The 18,543-nt window shown below is 36.4% G+C and overlaps 1 protein-coding gene across 2 annotated transcripts in view; it reads left to right on the forward strand.

The window, feature by feature from the left end:
- The window catches only part of FANCL (FA complementation group L), an 83,365-nt gene that overhangs the window by 13,467 nt on the left and 51,355 nt on the right, over window positions 1-18,543 (forward strand). For both annotated transcript variants that reach the window (XM_065929243.1, XM_065929244.1), the window contains exons 2-5: window positions 4,433-4,491; window positions 6,537-6,597; window positions 12,343-12,399; window positions 17,305-17,405. In XM_065929243.1, coding sequence (XP_065785315.1) covers window positions 4,433-4,491; window positions 6,537-6,597; window positions 12,343-12,399; window positions 17,305-17,405 — 278 coding nt within the window. The remainder of the gene's footprint in view (window positions 1-4,432; window positions 4,492-6,536; window positions 6,598-12,342; window positions 12,400-17,304; window positions 17,406-18,543) is intronic.

The raw sequence follows: 18,543 nt of genomic DNA on the forward strand, positions 1-18,543 counted from the left end.
GAACATAGTGAAAGACAGGGAAGGCTGGCGTGTTGTAGTTCATGGGGTCGCAAGAAGTTGGACACAATTTAGTGACTGAATGACAACTGTTAAATTACTTGGAAACAGTATGAAATTCCCAAGGTTTGCTTTTAAGCTTTGTTAAGCTGAAACAAAACAGACTTGAGCCTAGAGATTTGGTTGTACCACTGAGACAACACTCTTATGAGTACTGGTTAATAGCTCTTACAGTGCATGGTTTTCCACTCTGGTTGGTTAGAGCATGATTTCTGTTAGCGTTGTGTGAGTCCCTTGAGATAGTCTCTTATCTCCCCATCTTTAGGCAGGTCTTCCCACATCCTGTGGCAATCAGTACTCAGCTGAAGAACTCTTTTTAGGAATTCTCTGAAGTTCTGTAGAATTTTTCTCAGTGTAATTTTTCTCCGTGTATTTCTCTCCTCTTTTGTACTGTACTTTGTAAATTCTACAAGCCTTGGCCTCCCCTTACTCATGCCTGTCTTCTCAAATAATAGAAAATGTTAGGCACTATTTGGTTCTTCATCCTTGCCTTGCAGCCTGAAAATTCTCCAGGCTGGCCAATTACAGAGACTTTTCTCCTTTGTTTCCCTTCTTTCAAGGGTCATTGTCCTGTGCTGCCTGTTGTTTGATGTCTAAAAATCATTGTTTCAGATATTTTCTCCAATCTTTTAGTTAACGTGGGAAAATAAATCCTTCCCTGTTGTTCCATTATATAAACTAATATATTAGTTCCTTTTCAGTTTCCTTTCAGTTTCTTAAAGGAATATTGAATTATGTATTATTCATTGAGCATTTTCACTCAGACTATTAAAAGTTTGTTCTACTGTGGCTTTTTAAAGTCTTAAAGTTAAGATGTCTGGTGCCAGTATTATTCTGTTTCCCATATGTTATTTGATCTTTTTCTTATTGTGTTTTTTTTCTTGTGTTCCACTTCAGTTGCTTCTCTCAGGTGGTCTTTAATTTTTTCTCATTTGGTCATTTTCTTACCTTTTTGTCTTTTATGAAATTTTTATTTTGCTCTGTTCTTCTTTGAAGAACTCTTAATTTATCCTTCCATTTTAATATTATTTTGTCTTTTTTCCCCTTCAGTTTCTGTTGTGAGGTTTTAAAATTTCTGAATCTGGGTGCAAATGCTCACCAAATAATGTTTAATTCAGTATTGTAATTTGTTTATGCCTTGTGGTTTTTGTTTATGTTGAGGGATTGTCATCACCTGAAATGTCTCAGCTCTTAGTTTTTAGAAATGTATTTATTTATTTTATTTGGAGGACAATACTTTGCAGTATTGTGATGGTTTTTGCCATACATCAATGTGAATCAGCCATAGCTATACATAATGTCCCCTCCATCCTGAATCCCCCTCCCACCTCTCTCTCCACATTTTAGCTTAGCAGGTCATAGTAGTATGCAGGTCAAGAAGCAACAGTTAGAACTGGACACAAAACAACAGACTGGTTCAAAATTGGGAAAGGAGTATGTCAAGGCTGTATATTGTCACCCTGCTTAGTTAACTTATATGCAGAGTACATCATGTGAAATGCTGGACTGGAAGAAGCACAACCTGGAATCAAAGATTGTCGGGAGAAATATCAATAACTTCAGATATGCAGATGACACCACTGTTATGGCAGAAAGTGAAGAAGAACTAAAGAGCCTCTTGATGAAAGTGAAAGAGGAGAGTGAAAAAGTTGGCTTCAAACTCAGCATTTAGAAAACTAATATCATGACATCTGGTCCCATCACTTCATGGCAAATAGATGGGGAAACAATGGAAACAGTGACAGACTTTATTTTGTTGGACTCCAAAATCACTGCAGATGGTGACTGCAGCCCTGAAATTGAAAGATACTTGTTCCTTGGAAGAAAAACTATGACAAACCTAGATAGCATCTTAAAAAGTAGAGGCATTACTTGCTGACAAAGGTCCATCTAGTCAAAGCTATGGTTTTTCTAGTAGTCACATATGGATGTGAGTGTTGGACTATAAACTTTGGCTGAGTGCCAAAGAATTGATGCTTTTGAACTGTGGTGTTGGAGAAGACTCTTGAGAGTCTCTTGGACTGCAAGGAAATCCAACCAGTTCATCCTAGAGGAAATCAGTCCTGAATTTTCATTGGAAGAACTGATGCTGAAGCTGAAACTCCAATCCTTTGGCCACCTGATGCGAAGAACTGACTCATTGGAAAAGACCCTGATGCTGGGAAAGATTGAAGGCAGGAGGAGAAGGGGATGACAGAGAATGAGATGGTTGGATGGCATCACCGAGTCAATGGACATGAGTTTGAGCAAGCCCCAGGAGTTGGTGATGGACAGGGAGGCCTGGTGTGCTGTAGTCCATGGGGTTGCAAAGAGTTGGACATGACTGAGCTGAACTGAACTGAGCTTAGCATTGTTGGAGACATTATCTTTGTGTTTGTCAACTGTTGGCTGCAGTAATTTGTTAAATTTCTCAAGAATACCCTCTTTTGACCTACATAGGAAGGAAATCCAGAAATGAAGGAATGTATGTATATGTATGGCTGACTCACTTTGCTGTACAGCAGAAGCTGAGACAGTGGTGTAAAGCGACTACACTCTGATTTAAAACACTACTCTCCTCTGTCTGCAAAATGCAGTTTACTTGATGGATAATTTTTTTTGGAAGTGTTGAAGGAAGAATCCAACGTTTTTAATGTTATGTAAGAGCCTCAGTTTCCCATAGTTGATACTTTTTCCTCTAACACCGTTTCCAAAGGATAGCCCTTTTACCGTCTTCTACTTTTACAGTTCTTATCCAAGGTGAGATCCTTGACTTTTATGTTGCTAATTCTTTATTTTTCACATGTAATCTAATCCCCTCTTCTGTTTTCTGTTTTTTTTTTTAATTTCCTGGATCCCCTAGCTCTCTCAAAGGACTTGAGGTAGGAGCCCCAGGATGGAAGGCACTGGACAGTGGTTTGTATTTTTCTTCTGATAGGCAATTTTGAAGTTTAAACTCTACTCTTTCTTCTGCCTCTGCCTAAGACAGGGGTTTTTGTGGTTCTATTTGCTCTTAATCTTGATGTACTTATTTTTTGGGAATGATATGTAGAGAGATTCAGATTTAGGCAATTGTCGATACTTTTGTTTGCTGTAAATTTGGAAAGTCTTCGTGAGAACAGTTAACATATTTTTTTCCTTATGATTTAACTAAAAAAAGATAATTTTAGACATTTTCTTGAATCAAAGTATTAAGGCATGTGACGTGGCATTTGACTTTTAAAATGGTTGGATTTTGCAAATAAGGGATTTTGGAATTTTATTATTTTACATAACAGATGAGTAGAGTAGTTTTACTATTTTTCATGTAAATTTTGAGTTCCAGATTGTTCTTACACCTATGTGTGGGATGTCTATAAAGTTAGGTTAAGGTTACTACATAATACCTTTTAGTGGTTTAATGAAATAGTGAATTATTGTTACTTGACCTTTTGAAAAGGTCAGTAGTACATTTTGTTTCATTTTTTTAAAGGACATTTAAATGTAATGAAAGTCAGAACTGCAATATTACCATGAAAGTAAAGGTTATGGGGTACATTTAATTGTGTTCCTCTATTTTTGAAACTGCTTTGAGGGAGATTCTGATAAAATTCTCGTGGTAATTGTTTTTCAAGAATTTTATTACTCTTTTTCATTTTATACTGTTGGAGTAAAAGATTATATTTCTGTTTGTCTTTTTCTGCTTACCTTTGCTTAGATTTCATGTGTATTATGCTATTTAAGGTACAAAGTTTAAGCTGCTTACCCATTCATTTTCTCAAGAAAGTAAAACAGTATATTTCTCAGAGAACTTTCCTTTTTTCCTTAGAGAGACTTTTGAGTAAAATTTAGTCTTTTCAGATTATAGTTAATGAATATTTAAAATAAGTAACAGTGTTTCAAGGATTTTATTTATTAAAGGTCTACAAGTGTGGAAGAACTAAATATACTCTTATTTATGAAAATATTTCTCTGATGTCTGTATATTAAGATTAAATATATTTTCACTTTAATAAAATTTGGAAAACTACAAATATGGGGTATGTCATGATTTTTTTCCTATATTCAAATCAGTTTGAAGGGATTTCTTTTTTCTTGAATTTATTTCCTAAGAAATGACACTTAAATTTCTCCTTTATATCTGCATAACAATTTGTTAGTATTTCTTATTTATGTGAATGACTTTTTCTTTAAAAACAAAATCCTGTCTCAGTGTTTTGATCACCCAGTCGGTCATCACAAAAGTTTCTGGTACATTTTTGAGTTATTTTCCCTCAAAGGCACTATTTTGTTGCTTATATTTTAACAAGTATTTGAATAAAGTTGATATCTTTTAGAAAATACAGGAAAATGTTGCCTTTTTAGTCTGATTCTGATTGACTTCTCTTAATTTGAACCTTTTTAATATTTTCCACAGGGAAGAGATTTCCACCTTAGACTATTGCTGCCCAAAGATTTGCAGCTGAGGAATGCAAGGTAATGTGGTGTTTTGTTATATACCCTGCAGGCATCTTGGTGGGGTGGGCAGTCACGTCTGTATAAGCTGGTTCTGTCTGTTAGAGTTCTGCCTATTCATTAGTTAAACAGAAGCGTTTCTGAATTTTGCAAATCAGTGTGCTTTTTAAATGATTTTCTGTGGTGTTGAAGTGCTCTTCAACAGCATCACAGTCTAATTTACTTTTTATTTAAAGCAGTAAACAACAAGTGAAAATATTTGCAGAATAGAAAATAATTAGAAAACTTTGTTTCTAACTTTTGACTGATGTTAATTATATGTATGTTCAGGCATGGGAAGCCCCACAATACCAGTTCTGCCCTGATAGAAATTAGGTGTCAACATGGGCTATAGGTATTGACAGCCCTTCAAGGAATGTCAAGAGATGAAAGTAGAAATTTAGGTAGCACCTAAAATCTAATTTCTGCTCCAAAATTTTTCTGAGGGTAGGAAGGGAAGAAGAATCCAGAGACAGTTACTGGTAGAACTGACAAGATTTTGTGACTGATCAGAAGTGGGAGATAACATGGGGAGAGGAGTGGAGGATTCTTTGCAAATTCCTAACTCAAATGAGAGGTCACAGATGGAAGAAGTCCAAGGGGAATTGTTTGAAGGCATCCCAGATGTGAAGTATGAAGAGGACATTTTAGTAGGTATCAGTGTTTTGGTGGGGAACTTAAGCATAAAGTCTGGACTGGAGATGTGTATAGAAGTCACAGTAGGCATGGGATTTGGGGCCATGAATGTGGATAGGTTTTCCTGCATGGATAGAGTGAGAAGAGAAAGCCAGTGACATAATCTTGAGGGCATAACAACATTTAAAGGTGTGGTAAATAAAGAAGACCTTGGAAGAAGACAAAGCATTGACCAGATTTAACAGGAAAACCTGGACAGTTGTTTCTGAAACCAAAGAAAGAGCAGCTTAAAAGTCAGAGTGGTTAACATTGCTTAGTGTTGCAAAGGGGTCAGGTTAGATTGCAGGTTTCATGTAGTGGTTGAAGTCTGCTTGTATTGGGGTTTTTGGAGTGGGTAGAAAGGAAATGTAAACAGTATAAACTACTTTGAAGAACAGGAGTGGCAAGAGAAGGGTGTGCAGTCAAGGAAGAGTTATAATTACGTGTTTTCTTAAAAATAAGATTTGCTTAAACAAGTTACAGTGGAAAAAACACTAGCAGAAAGTAAGGATACCACAGTAAAGGAGTAATTAGTGAATTGATGTGACTGAGTTGGTGGCAGGGGGTGGAAAGTACATTTGAAGATGGGGTTTCTCATGGGCAGTCGAACACGCTACTCTGCCCCTGTGATAGGAGATAGCAGAGAGGATATGGGTTAGCAGGCCAGAAAAGGATAATGGTTTTCAAACTATGATGGTTTGAAAAGACCATGGTTGGGAAAACTCAGACTTTCTACTTCGAGGTAAGTAAAAACATTTCTAGAAGAGTTACCTAACAGTGTTAAGAGTGCAGCTGAGGGTGAGCCAGTAGATAGATGAAAATTAATTTACCACTATTTATACAGTTGAAAGTATGTATGTCCTTAATCTGGAATTTAAGGAAGATTAGATTGTTATAAGGACACAGGAGCCTAGCGGGCTACAGTCCACGAAGTCTCGAAGAGTCAGACACGACTAAGCCAGCACAAACACAGATTGTTATAATGCATTTGGTTTCTCAAATACAAGTTCTGTATATTATGATCTAAACTGTTGGTTTTATTTAACCTACCTTAGAATAGAATCCAATTCAAGAAAACGTTGCTTTGGATATGTTAAAATTTAAAAAAAATGTACTGTTTGTTTGCCTGTCATTTGCTGATTGCAGTCATTTATATTTTGAAATAAAATTAGTACCAACAGTTTGAAGACATGATTTTCAACAGTACTAGAGGTAAAAATTTTATTAACTTGTCAGAATTATGATTATGTCATTCTTTTCTATGTATGTACATATTGGAGTTAGCATACAAATAGTTTTTTCCTTTTAATTCTAAACAATGAACAAACCATTTCGTTCCATTAAAATTTTAGATTACTGTGTAGTTGGCAGCTGAGAACAGTACTTAATGGATATCATCACGTAGTACAACAGGTAAGTCCTTTTTTTAAAAGATTTGTTTTAAGTGAGAGTAGTTAGTTAATCTGATCACATGGACCACAGCCTTGTCTATCTCAGTGAAACTATGAGCCATGCTGTGTAGGGCCACCCACAATGGATGGGTCATGGTGGAGAGTTCTGACAAAATGTGGTCCACTGGAGAAGGGAATGGCAAACTACTTCAGTATTCTTGCCTTGAGAACCCCATGAACAGTATGAAAAGGCAAAAAGATATGACACTGAAAGATGAACTCCCCAGGTTGGTAGATGCCCAATATGCTACTGGAGATCAGTGGAGAAATAACTCCAGAAAGAATGAAGGGATGGAGCCAAAGCAAAAACACCACTCAGTTGTGGATGTGACTGGTGATGGAAGTAAAGTCTTATGCTGTAAAGAGCAATATTGATAGGAACCTGGAATGTTAGGTCCTTAAATCAGGCAAATTGGAAGTGGTCAAATAGAAGATGGCAAGAGTGAATGTCGACATTTTAGGAATCTGCGAGCTAAAATGGACTGGAATGGGTGAATTTAACTCAGGTCATTTTATCTACTACTGCGGGCAAGAATCCTTTAGAAGAAATGGAGTAGCCATCATAGTCAATATAGGAGTCTGAAATGCACTATTTGGATGCAATCTCAAAAACGACAGAATGATCTCTGTTCGTTTCCAAGGTAAACCATTCAATATCACAGTAATCCAAGTCTATGCCCCGACCAGTAATGCTGAAGAAGCTGAATTTGAGCAGTTCTATGAAGACCTACAAGACTGTCTAGAACTAATACCAAGATGTCCATTTCATTATAAGCGACTGGAATGCAAAAGTAGGAAGTCAAGAGATACTTGGAGTAACAGGCAAATTTGGTTTTGGAGTAGAGAATGAAGCGGTCAAAGGTTAATAGAGTTTTGCCAAGAGAACACACTGGTCATAGCAAACGCCCTCTTCCAAAGACACAAGAGAAGACTCTACACATGGATGGTCAATACCAAAAACAGACTGATTATATACTTTGCAGCCAAAGATGGAGAAGCCCTGTACAGTCAGCAAAAACAAGACTGGAAACTGTGACTCAGATCATGAATTCCTTATTGCCAAATTCAGACTTAAATTGAAGAAAGTAGGGAAAACCTCTAAACCATTCAGGTATGACCTAAATCAGATCCCCAACAGTTATACTGTGGAAGTGAGAAATAGATTCAAGGGATTAGATCTGAAAGACAGAGTACCTGAAAAACTATGGTGAAGGTTTGTGATATTGTACAGGAGGCAGATATCAAGACCATCCTCAAGAAAAAGAATTTTAAAAAGGCAAAGTGGTTATTTGAGGAGGCCTTACAAATAGCTAAGAAAAGAAGAGAAGCGAAAGGCAAAGGAGAAAAGGAAAGATATATCCATTTGAATGCAGAGTTCCACAGAATAGCAAGGAGAGATCAGAAAGCCTTCCTCTGTGATCAGTGCAAAGAAATAGAGGAAAACAAAACAAAACAAAAAAAAGAAATAGAGGAAAACAATAGAATGGGAAAGACTTGAAATCTCTTCAATAAAATTAGAGATACCAAGGGAACATTCATGCAAAGATGAGCACAATAAAGGACAGAAATGGTATGGACCTAACTGAAGCAGAAGATATTAAGAAGAGGTGGCAAGAATATACAGAACTATACAGAAAAGGTCTTCACGACCCAGATAACCACAATGATGGGATCATTCACCTAGAGCCACACATCCTAGAATGTGAAGTCAAGTGGGTCTTAGGAAGCATCACTACAAACAAAGCTAGTGGAGGTGATGGAATTCCAGGTGAGCTATTTCAAATCCTAAAAGATGATTCTGTGAAAGGGCTACACTCAATACACCAGCAAATTTGGAAAACTCAGCAGCACCCACAGGATTGGAAAAGGTCAGTTTTTATTCCAATCCCAAAGAAAGTCGATGTCCTCACAATTGCCCTCATCTCAAATACTAGCAAAGTAATGCTCAAAATTCTCCAAGCCAGGCTTTAGCAGTACATGAACCGTGAACGTCCAGATGTTCAAGCTGGATTTAGAAAAGGCAGAGGAATCCGAGATCAAATTGCCAACATCCACTAGATCATTGAAAAAGTCAGAGAGTTCCTGAAAAACATCTACTTTTGCTTTATTGACTATGCCAAAGCCTTTGACTGTGTGGATCACTTTCATCAAGAGGGTCTTTAGTTCTTCTTTACTTTCTGCAATAAGGGTGGTGTCTTCTGCATATTTGAGGTTGTTGATATTTCTCCCAGAAATCTTGATTCCAGCTTGTGCTTCATCCAGTCCAGCATCTCTCATGATGTACTTTGTGAATAAGTTAAATAAGCAGGGTGACAGTATACAGCCTTGACATACTCCTTTCCTGGTTTGGAACCAGTCTGTTGTTCCATGTCCAGTTCTAACTTGCTTATTGACCTGCATACAGGTTTCTCAAGAGGCAGGTCAGGTGGTCTGGTATTCCCATCTCTTTCAGAATTTTCCACAGTTTGTTGTGATCCACACAGTCAAAGGCTTTGGCATAGTCAATAAAGCAGAAGTAGATGTTTTTCTGGAACTCTTTTTCTTTTTCTATGATCCAGTGCATATTGGCAATTTGATCTCGGATTCCTCTGCCTTTTCTAAATCCAGCTTGAACACCTGGAAGTTCACAGTTCATGTACTGCTAAAGCTTGGCCTGGTGAATTTTGAGCATTACTTTGCTAGCGTGTGAGATGAGGGCAGTTGTGAGGTAGTTTGAACATTCTTTGGCATTGACTTTCTTTGGGTTTGGAATGAAAACTGACGTTTTCCAGTCCTGTGGCCACTGCTGGGTTTTTCACATTTGCTGGTGTATTTAGTGCAGCCCTTTCACAGAATCATCTTTTAGGATTTGAAATAGCTCAACTGGAATTCCATCACCTCCACTAGCTTTGTTCGTAGTGATGCTTCCTAAGGCCTGCTTGACTGCACATTCCAGGATGTCTGGCTCTAGGTGAGTGATCACACCATTGTGATTATCTGTGTCGTGAAGACCTTTTTTGTACATTTCTTCTGTGTATTCTTGCCATCTAATCATAATATCTTCTGCTTCGTTAGGTCCATACCATTTCTGTCCTTTATTGTGCTCATCTTTGCATGAAATGTTCCCTTGGTATCTCTGATTTTATTGAAGAGATCTCAAGTCTTCCCCGTTCTATTGTTTTCCTCTATTTCTTCGAATTGGTCACTGAGGAAGGCTTTCTGATCTCTCCTTGCTATTCTTTGGAATTATGCATTCAAATGGGTATATCTTTCCTTTTCTCCTTTGCCTTTCGCTTCTCTTCTTTTCTCAGCTATTTTTAAGGCCTTGTCAGACAACCATTTTGCCAAGTGAGGTTAGGAAATTACTAAATATGCTCTTTTTAAAACCTATTTTGCAAAGTGTTAAAACACACTGGTTTAGTAGTTGTTGAATTCTGTAGGTTTTTTCTCTATCAAGCATTTTAAGGATCCATATTTTATGTAAGATATTTTCAGCCTAAAATCCTCAGCATATTTCCATGTAGCATTTGTGTTGAAATTTTATTTCCATGCTTGGAACTTCAGGGCCTTCAAATGCGTTTACTCTCTCCTGAACAGCGGTGGTACGAAAAGTATCCCAGAACCCATTTAGGAGTTGTAGGATATCTGTGGCAAAAATGTGATTGTACTTCAAGATTAGCAACAGAAAAGGTGGGGTGGAAATCACATAGGATCAGGCATGCTTATGTAATGAGAGTGGATGTAAAGGCATCATAGGTGAAATATAGGCAGGGTTTATTTAGTTACTTTTTATTTTTTAAAAAAATTTGTAAGTTTATACTTTTGACACCCTTCACCCACTTTATCCACATCCCCACCCAAATTCAGTTATTCTTAGTGTTAGGGCTCGTCTACCTGAAGATTCTTTTAAAGATTAGAGAAACAAGCAAATCAGTTACTGAAAGCAACTGAAAATAATGAAATACCTCTTGTAGAAAAGTAGATGTAAGTAGAGCTGCCTTTCTTTTAATGGTTTATTAATTTGTGTGTTTTTCCTGATCTTCTGTTTTCTCTGTCTTAAAGCAGGTTATTATCTATGGTAAATGACAATGACAGTTAGTCTCACTTAAAGCAGCATTGAACTACAAAGAAATAGAGGAAATTGTTTGATCTGTAGAAAGTAGACGGTCATTGCTGGCAATATAATTACAGCATATTTTTAAGGGGATGTTTAAATGATTTCTCTCTGTGTTCTCTCCACTGTCCCCTCCCCTTTCACTGAGACTATATTGTATGCTGAAGTTTAAGAAATGAATCTAATGAGATAGCTAAATAGCTTGAAGAAAAACTCTTAATGAAGACTTAAGATTCACAAGTTTTTCTCCACGAGTTCACCTAGAGAGTTCCTCGAAAAAGTTCGAATTATGTATCTCCCCCCCTGCCCTCCAATACTGTAGAACCCAGTATTATAGTTTTAGTCTTGGTTTTATTCCAAAGTCCAGGTGAACGTTACCTTTCTTTCCTGGTATCATTTTTAACTTCATTAAATATGAGTCTGGGCGGGAGGTGTGGTCAGCAGTCTTTTCTGTGAAGGGTCAGATAGTGAATTTTACGGGTTTTGTGGACCCTGAGATCTCAGTCACGACTACATAGCTCTGCCCTTGTAGCACAGAGCAGCTTTGACAAGAGGTAAATGAATAGGCGTGGCTGCTTTTCATTACAGCTCAGTAAAAACCGCTATTGGACTGGTTTTAGCTTCTAGGCTGTAGTTTGCACACTTTTGGTATAATTTATTACTCATCACTAGTCAACTACAGGGGAAATATATAGAAGAAGGGAAAATCAAAGATTCGTTCTGCAAACACGTGTCCTACCAGTCTACATTAAGGTATGAATCATATGCCTCGTGTAATGTTGAGTACTTTAGATTATTATTTTTCTCCTCTGAAAACTGAAATTTACAGATCAGTTTCAGAACTGTGTGGTGGTAGTGCAGTGCATTAGAAAAAGTAGCAAAAATAACATTATTTTGATTTCAAGCAGAGAAATGATGTAGAGATTTATCTAGTAAAGCAATTTTCAATGAGATTTTTTTCGCTTTTATTTTATAATAACTTTCTTTCAATAATCAAAGATTTCTAGGAAATGGAGTCCTGACACTTTAACATTGTACTTCAGAAGTTATTTCCTATTTGTCGTATTATTTTAACTGTTTTACCTTATTGGAAGATTGACTCCTTTTGAATTAATACAGGTTTGTGTGAAAGTACAAAATTAACAATTATAGGCAGTCTTTAAGGTCAAAGAAAAAATTAAAATAGACAGTATTATTGATTACTTAATTTATTGTTCTAACTAGATTTAATTGTATAGATTTGCCTGATTTTTATATTTTATACTCCTCTTGACATTCCATTCATACTATTTTTTTAAATAGTGCTGTGGTTTGCTAGGTTTGCTAAACTTGGCAGTAGTCAGTGCTGAAGAAATAGAGTAATGTATGAGACTTTAAGTGCCATGCTTACATAATTCAGCATATCTCACCAAATTAGATTTGAGGGCTTTAATTACTCTTTCAGAATGAAATTGGTAGAAATAATAGTGTTGATGACCAATAGTTCAATTCTTATACATTTAAGATAGCTAATTTTTAAAAAATATTTATATGGACTTTAAAAAATTTTCCATTTCTAGTGCATGGAATATTCATTGTACACATGAAATTAATTAAAAATATGTTTTGGTCTAGAGAATGCAGCAGTCTCCTGATCTGGTGAGTTTTATGATGGAGTTGAAGATGATTTTGGTAAGAATTTGTTTTCTAACACTGTCATTATACTCTGAAAATCTGGTGTGTTTTTGTAATTCTTTTAAAAACTAACATTAGAATTTAAAACTTCTCAACTCTCAGTCATTTAATGTTTTATTTTACTCATGCATAGATGTGGATGGTACTTTTCTGGAATTGCAAGAGGAATAGAACTGTGTGTAAGAACCAGTTTAATGGGTACACTTGACACTAGACTTGGACAGGTGGTGAAGAAATAAAGTGTACTTCTGGTCTGTTAGGGAATGTAACATCAACAGAGATTTAAAAATCACTATTAAAGGTATAGTACAATGTATAAATAATTTCATATACAACTATAAATTTCTGAAAAATATGTTAAGCTTCATTACATATATACAGTTATATGCAATTGGTTATTCAGTTAACTGTGCATAAATTGGCTTCCCAGGTGGTGCTAGTGGGAAAGAAGCCATCTGTCAATGCAGGAGACATAAGAGACATGAGTTAGATCCCTGGGGTGGGAAAATCCCCTGGAGGAAAGCATGGCAACCCACTCCAGTATTCTGCCTGGAGAATTCCCATGGACAGAGGAACCTGGCCGACTCCGGTCCATGGGATTGCAAAGAGTTGGACGTGACTGCAACAACTTAGCATGTATGGATACATAAGATACTTGATTAGCAAAAGAAGGAAAATTACAGTAAATACCCATGGACCCATGAGCGAACTTCAAAATTTTGCCTAAGATATTTCTTTCCCTATCTACTCCTTTAGGAGAAGGAGACTGGAGCATTTTAAAAGGTTTCCTACATTCTGAATTTGGTTTATTAGATATTCATGCTATCTTTTAACATATTCTACCTTTTTTTTTTTTTTTTTTTGTAATCTGGCAGTTAAATCTAGAGGTAGTTAAATCTAGAGGTCTGAATGGAGTTGTGTTCAGTTGTCCTGATAAGAATACTTTATGCTCTATACTTCATACTCTGAATAGGAGGTACATGGTGTCTGGTAGTTCCTCATTTAATAGAGTTAAGATTAATCAATAGGTTTAGATCCGTCCAATATAAAGTTTCTGATTAGCCTATCACCTACTGATTTTAGCTTCCAATGATGGTCATTAACTACATCCACTGTTTTGTTAGGGGTCGCAAATGGTGATTTTTAAAAATCCATTGTGTTACATTTATTAGCTGAAAATTTTACAAAAAAGAAGTTCCCCTCATCATTTATTTGGTAAATTTGATATCTCCCCCATATTGGAATGAGGACAAGTGCTGATTTTTTTCCTTTTTTTTTTTTTTAATAAGTTTTAAGAATAATGAGCTGGTGCCTAGGAATTCAAAGGGAGCTAATGATTTTTTTTAGTATTATGAACCCCTGTATTTTAAAATATTTGATTAACTTTAACCCATTGTGATGATTATTCTTTTTAATGGTTAAATTATACCAGATTTGGTCAATTTAAGTCCTTTCATGTTGGCTCCTGAGTTCTTTTAACACAACCTAAGCTTCACTTTGTGGCACCAGTTGCCCTAGTTTCATTCACTCATCCTGTTTTACCAAACAGATATGGTTTCTTTGTAGAAAATGGTATTTGGATACCACAGTCTTGAAATTGGCATGTTCATTGCTATTTGTTGTTCAGTTGCTAAGTCATGCCTGACTCTTTGTGACCCCATAGATTGCAGCACCCAGGCTTCCTTGTCCTTCACTATCTGCCAGAGTTTGCTCAAACTCAGGTCCATTGAGTTGGTGATGCCATCCAACCATCTTACCCTCAGTCACCCTCTTCTTCCCCTGCCCTCAGTCTTTCCCGGCATCAGGGTCTTTTCCAATGAGTCGGCTCTTCGCATCACATGGCCAAAATATCAGAGCTTCAACATCAGTCTTTCCAGTGAATATTCAGGGTTGATTTCCTTTAGGATTGACTGGTTTGATCTTACTGTTTCAGTCAGTTCAGTTCAGTTCAGTCGCTCAGTCGTGTCCGACTCTTTGCGACCCCGTGAATTGCAGCACGCCAGGCCTCCCTGTCCATCACAAACCCCTGGAGTCTACTCAGACTCTTGCCCATTGAGTCGGTAATGCCGTCCAGCCATCTCATCTTCTGTCGTCCACTTCTCCTCCTGCCCCCAATCCCTCCCAGCATCAGGGTCTTTTCCAATGAGTCAACTCTTCGCATGAGGTGACCAAAGGATTGGAGTTTCAGCTTCAGCATCAGTCCTTCCAATGAACACCCAGGACTGATCTCCTTCAGGATGGACTGATTGGATCTCCTTGCAGTCCAAGGGACTCTCAAGAGTCTCCTCCAACACCACAGTTCAAAAGCATCAATTTTTTGGTGCTCAGCTTTCTTCACAGTCCAACTCTCACATCCATATGTGACCACTGGAAAAACCATAACCTTGACTAGATGGACCTTTGTTGGCAAAGTAATGTCTCTGCTTTTTAATATGCTGTCTAGGTTGGTCATAACTTTCCTTCCAAGGAGTAAGCGTCTTTTAATTTCATGGCTGCAGTCACCATCTGCAGTGATCTTGGAGCCCCCAAAAATAAAGTCTGACACTGTTTCCACTGTCTCCCCATCTATTTCCCATGAAGTGATAGGACCAGATGCCATGATCTTAGTTTTCTGAATGTTGAGCTTTAAGCCAACTTTTTCACTCTCCTCTTTCACTTTCATCAAGAGGCTTTTTAGTTCCTCTTCACTTTCTGCCATAAGGGTGCCTTACTGTTTAAGGGACTCTCAAAAGTCTTCTCCAGCACCACGATTTGAAAGCATCAGTTCTTCAGCACTTGGCACTCCCTACTTCATGGTCCACCTTTCACATCCGTACATGATTACTGGAGAAACCACAGCTTTGACTATTCAAACCTTTGCTGTTACCTGTGTTCATTTCAATATTTTCAGTTCAAATCTGGCATAGGGATTTTACTTCTTTGACTTTTATGCTTGTATCTCTTTTCTCTTAAATCTGAGTTTTCATTTCTAGTATTTCTTTTTTATTGAAGTCCTGTTGATTTACAGTTTCTGATGTACAGCAGAGTGATTCAGTTATGCATGTATATACATTCTTTTTAATGTTCTTTTCCAAGGCCTCAAAACTTGGAATTGTTCAAAGTTAGGATCTAAACTTCTGGTTTGTAAAGCCTGTGTTCTTTCTTCTAAGTACCTTTCCTTCATTCTCCACAAAGAACACTTTGCTTCTCTGTCTTTGCCCTTTTCTCTGTTATGGTTCTAGAATAGGAATAACTTGTCTGACCCAAGGTCGAAGGCAGAGTTAAAAAGTGTCATAAATCTAGGATTAAAGTACTCTTTTTATCCAAGTACATTATTATCCAAGTTTGTTTTTATCTTCAGTATATATGAATAACAGTAATTAATATTTTTGAATTGAAAAAAATTTCCAAACAAGTACTGTGTAACTCTTACATGTTTGTAAGTACAGGAATTATACTGACTCCTGTTAGTAGTATTTGTAACAGGAGAATCTTAATACTAATAATTTTTGTGGACCATCAGGCTATTTATATATAGCACTAAGTAGTTTTTGAAAAGGCAGTATACTTTTTGTCTTCTAGGAGCTTCCTTTCTAATTCAGATTGACATTCTAGGCCTTACTAACCAGCTTTCAGGGTTTGGTTTGTTTGTTTTTATCCTAAAGCAGATTTAGAACTGTATTTAAGTAGTTTCAGTTAGCAGTACTGATTTTTGAAATGCTGTTTTGTAAAAATCTTAGTCTTTTCTAGTGTTAATTTAATAGCCTTCTGTCCATGTTAATAGATATATTTAAGTGAATAAAAATGTATACTTTTTATTAGGGTTATCGGAAATCTTTATAATTTTATACTTGTTCTTATGTGGTTTTGTTATTATATCTGTTTTTTTAAATTTTTATTTCTTTAATTTTTATAATGTGCTTAGTCGTGTCTGACTGTTTGCAACCCCATGGACTGGAGCCAGCCAGGCTCGTCTGTCCATGGGATTTCCCAGGCAAGAATAGTGGAGTGGGTTGTCATTTCCTTCTCCAGGGAATCTTCCAGACCCAAGGGTTGAACTCTGGGTCTCCTGTGTTTCCTGCATTGGCAGGTGGATTCTTTATCACTGAGCCTTCTGGGAAGCCCATTTTTTATAATACCTTTTGATAATCCAAACCATATGAACCTCTGTGTAATTCATATGTACATTTATTTTTTACTTTCCAAATAAGATATTGTCCAGGTTAACACCTTTGAAGTAATTGGTTATTTTCAGCCTCAGCAACTCTAGTGATGCTTGTATTGCTTGTAAAAAATGTAAATTTTAGTTTTGTTCAGGAGAACATAAATCATCTTAAAGATGTCATAGGTAGGTTAGTGGGGAAAGAAGCTGTGATCTAACCAGATAGATGGCAAAATGCTTCACTGGTCTGGGAGTAATACAGCGTGGAAGTCAGTAAAGGAAATTAACAGGTTAACTATTTATTGTGATAAAGAAGGATTTTTGTTTGTAAGATTGTGATTCATAATGCTGTACAAGTATATCAGTCTAGGCCATGTACACAGAGTTCAGGCTTTTCTTTAAAGTACATGTTTCTTTTTATCAAACATCATATCCACAGGGGTAGAAAAATAGTAAAGCCTTGAGGATGAGGATTTTGCTTTGTTTTTTGGTGATCCTTATTCATCTGTGATAGACATGATAGTCTAGGAGAATATTAGACTTAAGTTTGTATGGTATAATAATTGACATTTTTACATGACCTTTGGTGCAGTCCTTTACCCCTTTTTTAGTCTTTTTTTTTATGAGGAGGGAAATAAGGTGGATTTTCTGTCAAAATAATGGACATGTTAGTGAGGTGCAAGAGTTGTGTTTTGTAATCAGGTACTAATAATTCATTGTGTAGCATTCCACAGCTGATTCAAGTTTTTTCTTTTAAACAGGAAGTTGCTTTAAAGAATAAAAAAGAACCGCATGTACTATCTCCTCCTCCCAAGTTCTACTCAAGCCTTATTGGAGAGATAAGAACTCTTGGTTGGGATAAGTATGTCTATTTTAAAATATGTTTTAGAAATGCCTGTTTCTTAACACATTTCAATTTGATATATTTGCAGCTTTAACAGTTTGTGTTTTTAGTCAAAGCGTTTCATTGTAGTTAGAGTATCTGATCCTTTTTGTGACTATGAATTAAAGGTGTGTCAGCATAAAAAATTGACTTACAAGGTAAAATACTAAATATAATTTGGAAAAAATAACCTTTTTATGTACACAGTAAGCTAAGAAGTTATCAGTGTTACTTTGTTTTCTTTTAGTTGTAGTGAGATATAATTGACTAAAATTTTAACATACTTAAAGTGTACTGTGTGGTGATTTGATATACCTGTATATTGTGAACGGATTACAACAGTTGCATTAATTAGCATATCCCTCACCACATATGGACTTCCCTTGTGGCTCAGTAAAGAATCTGCCTGCAATGCTGGAGAGCTGAGTTTGATCCCTGAGTTGGAAAGATCCCCTGAAGAAGGGAAAGGCTACCCTTTCCAGTATTCTGGCCTGGAGAATTCCATGGACAGATGACCCTGATGGGCTACAGTCCATGGGGTCACAAAGAGTCGGACACAGCTGAACGACTTTCACTCACTCACCTTGTATATTTGCTTTTTTGCTGACATTTTTGGGTCAATTTCTTGTTGCTATTGTATGGGAGGAGAATTTTAGAAACTTCTGACTGCCATTGACTGACATCACCTGATTTACTTAGTTTTATATCTACCATCTTGCTACATGTTTTCTGTTTGTCTCATATATTTTGTGTTTTTCTCTTCATCTGCCTTTATTTAAATTAATCACAGTTTTTATTATATTTTTCTATTAACTTGTTAGTACATACTTTTTTTATTCTTTTAGAGATTACCTTAGAGATTACAATAGACACAGAGCAAAATGTATATTGTTATCTTTATCAGTTTTCTTATATTGTGAGGATATAAAACTCTATGGCAGTTTCTCCCCCTGTTGTTATTGTTATAATGCATTTTAATTCTATATTTAAATTTGACAAACATTATTATTGGTTTTAAAGTCAATATTTTTATATATACACACATAATTATTCCTCCCAGTGTTCTTTCTTCCTTCCTTACTGCATTTTTATCCTGTCTGGAATAATTTTCCTCCTG

Source organism: Muntiacus reevesi, chromosome 3, assembly GCF_963930625.1.
Source record: "Muntiacus reevesi chromosome 3, mMunRee1.1, whole genome shotgun sequence".
Classification (NCBI taxonomy): Eukaryota; Metazoa; Chordata; class Mammalia; order Artiodactyla; family Cervidae; genus Muntiacus; species Muntiacus reevesi.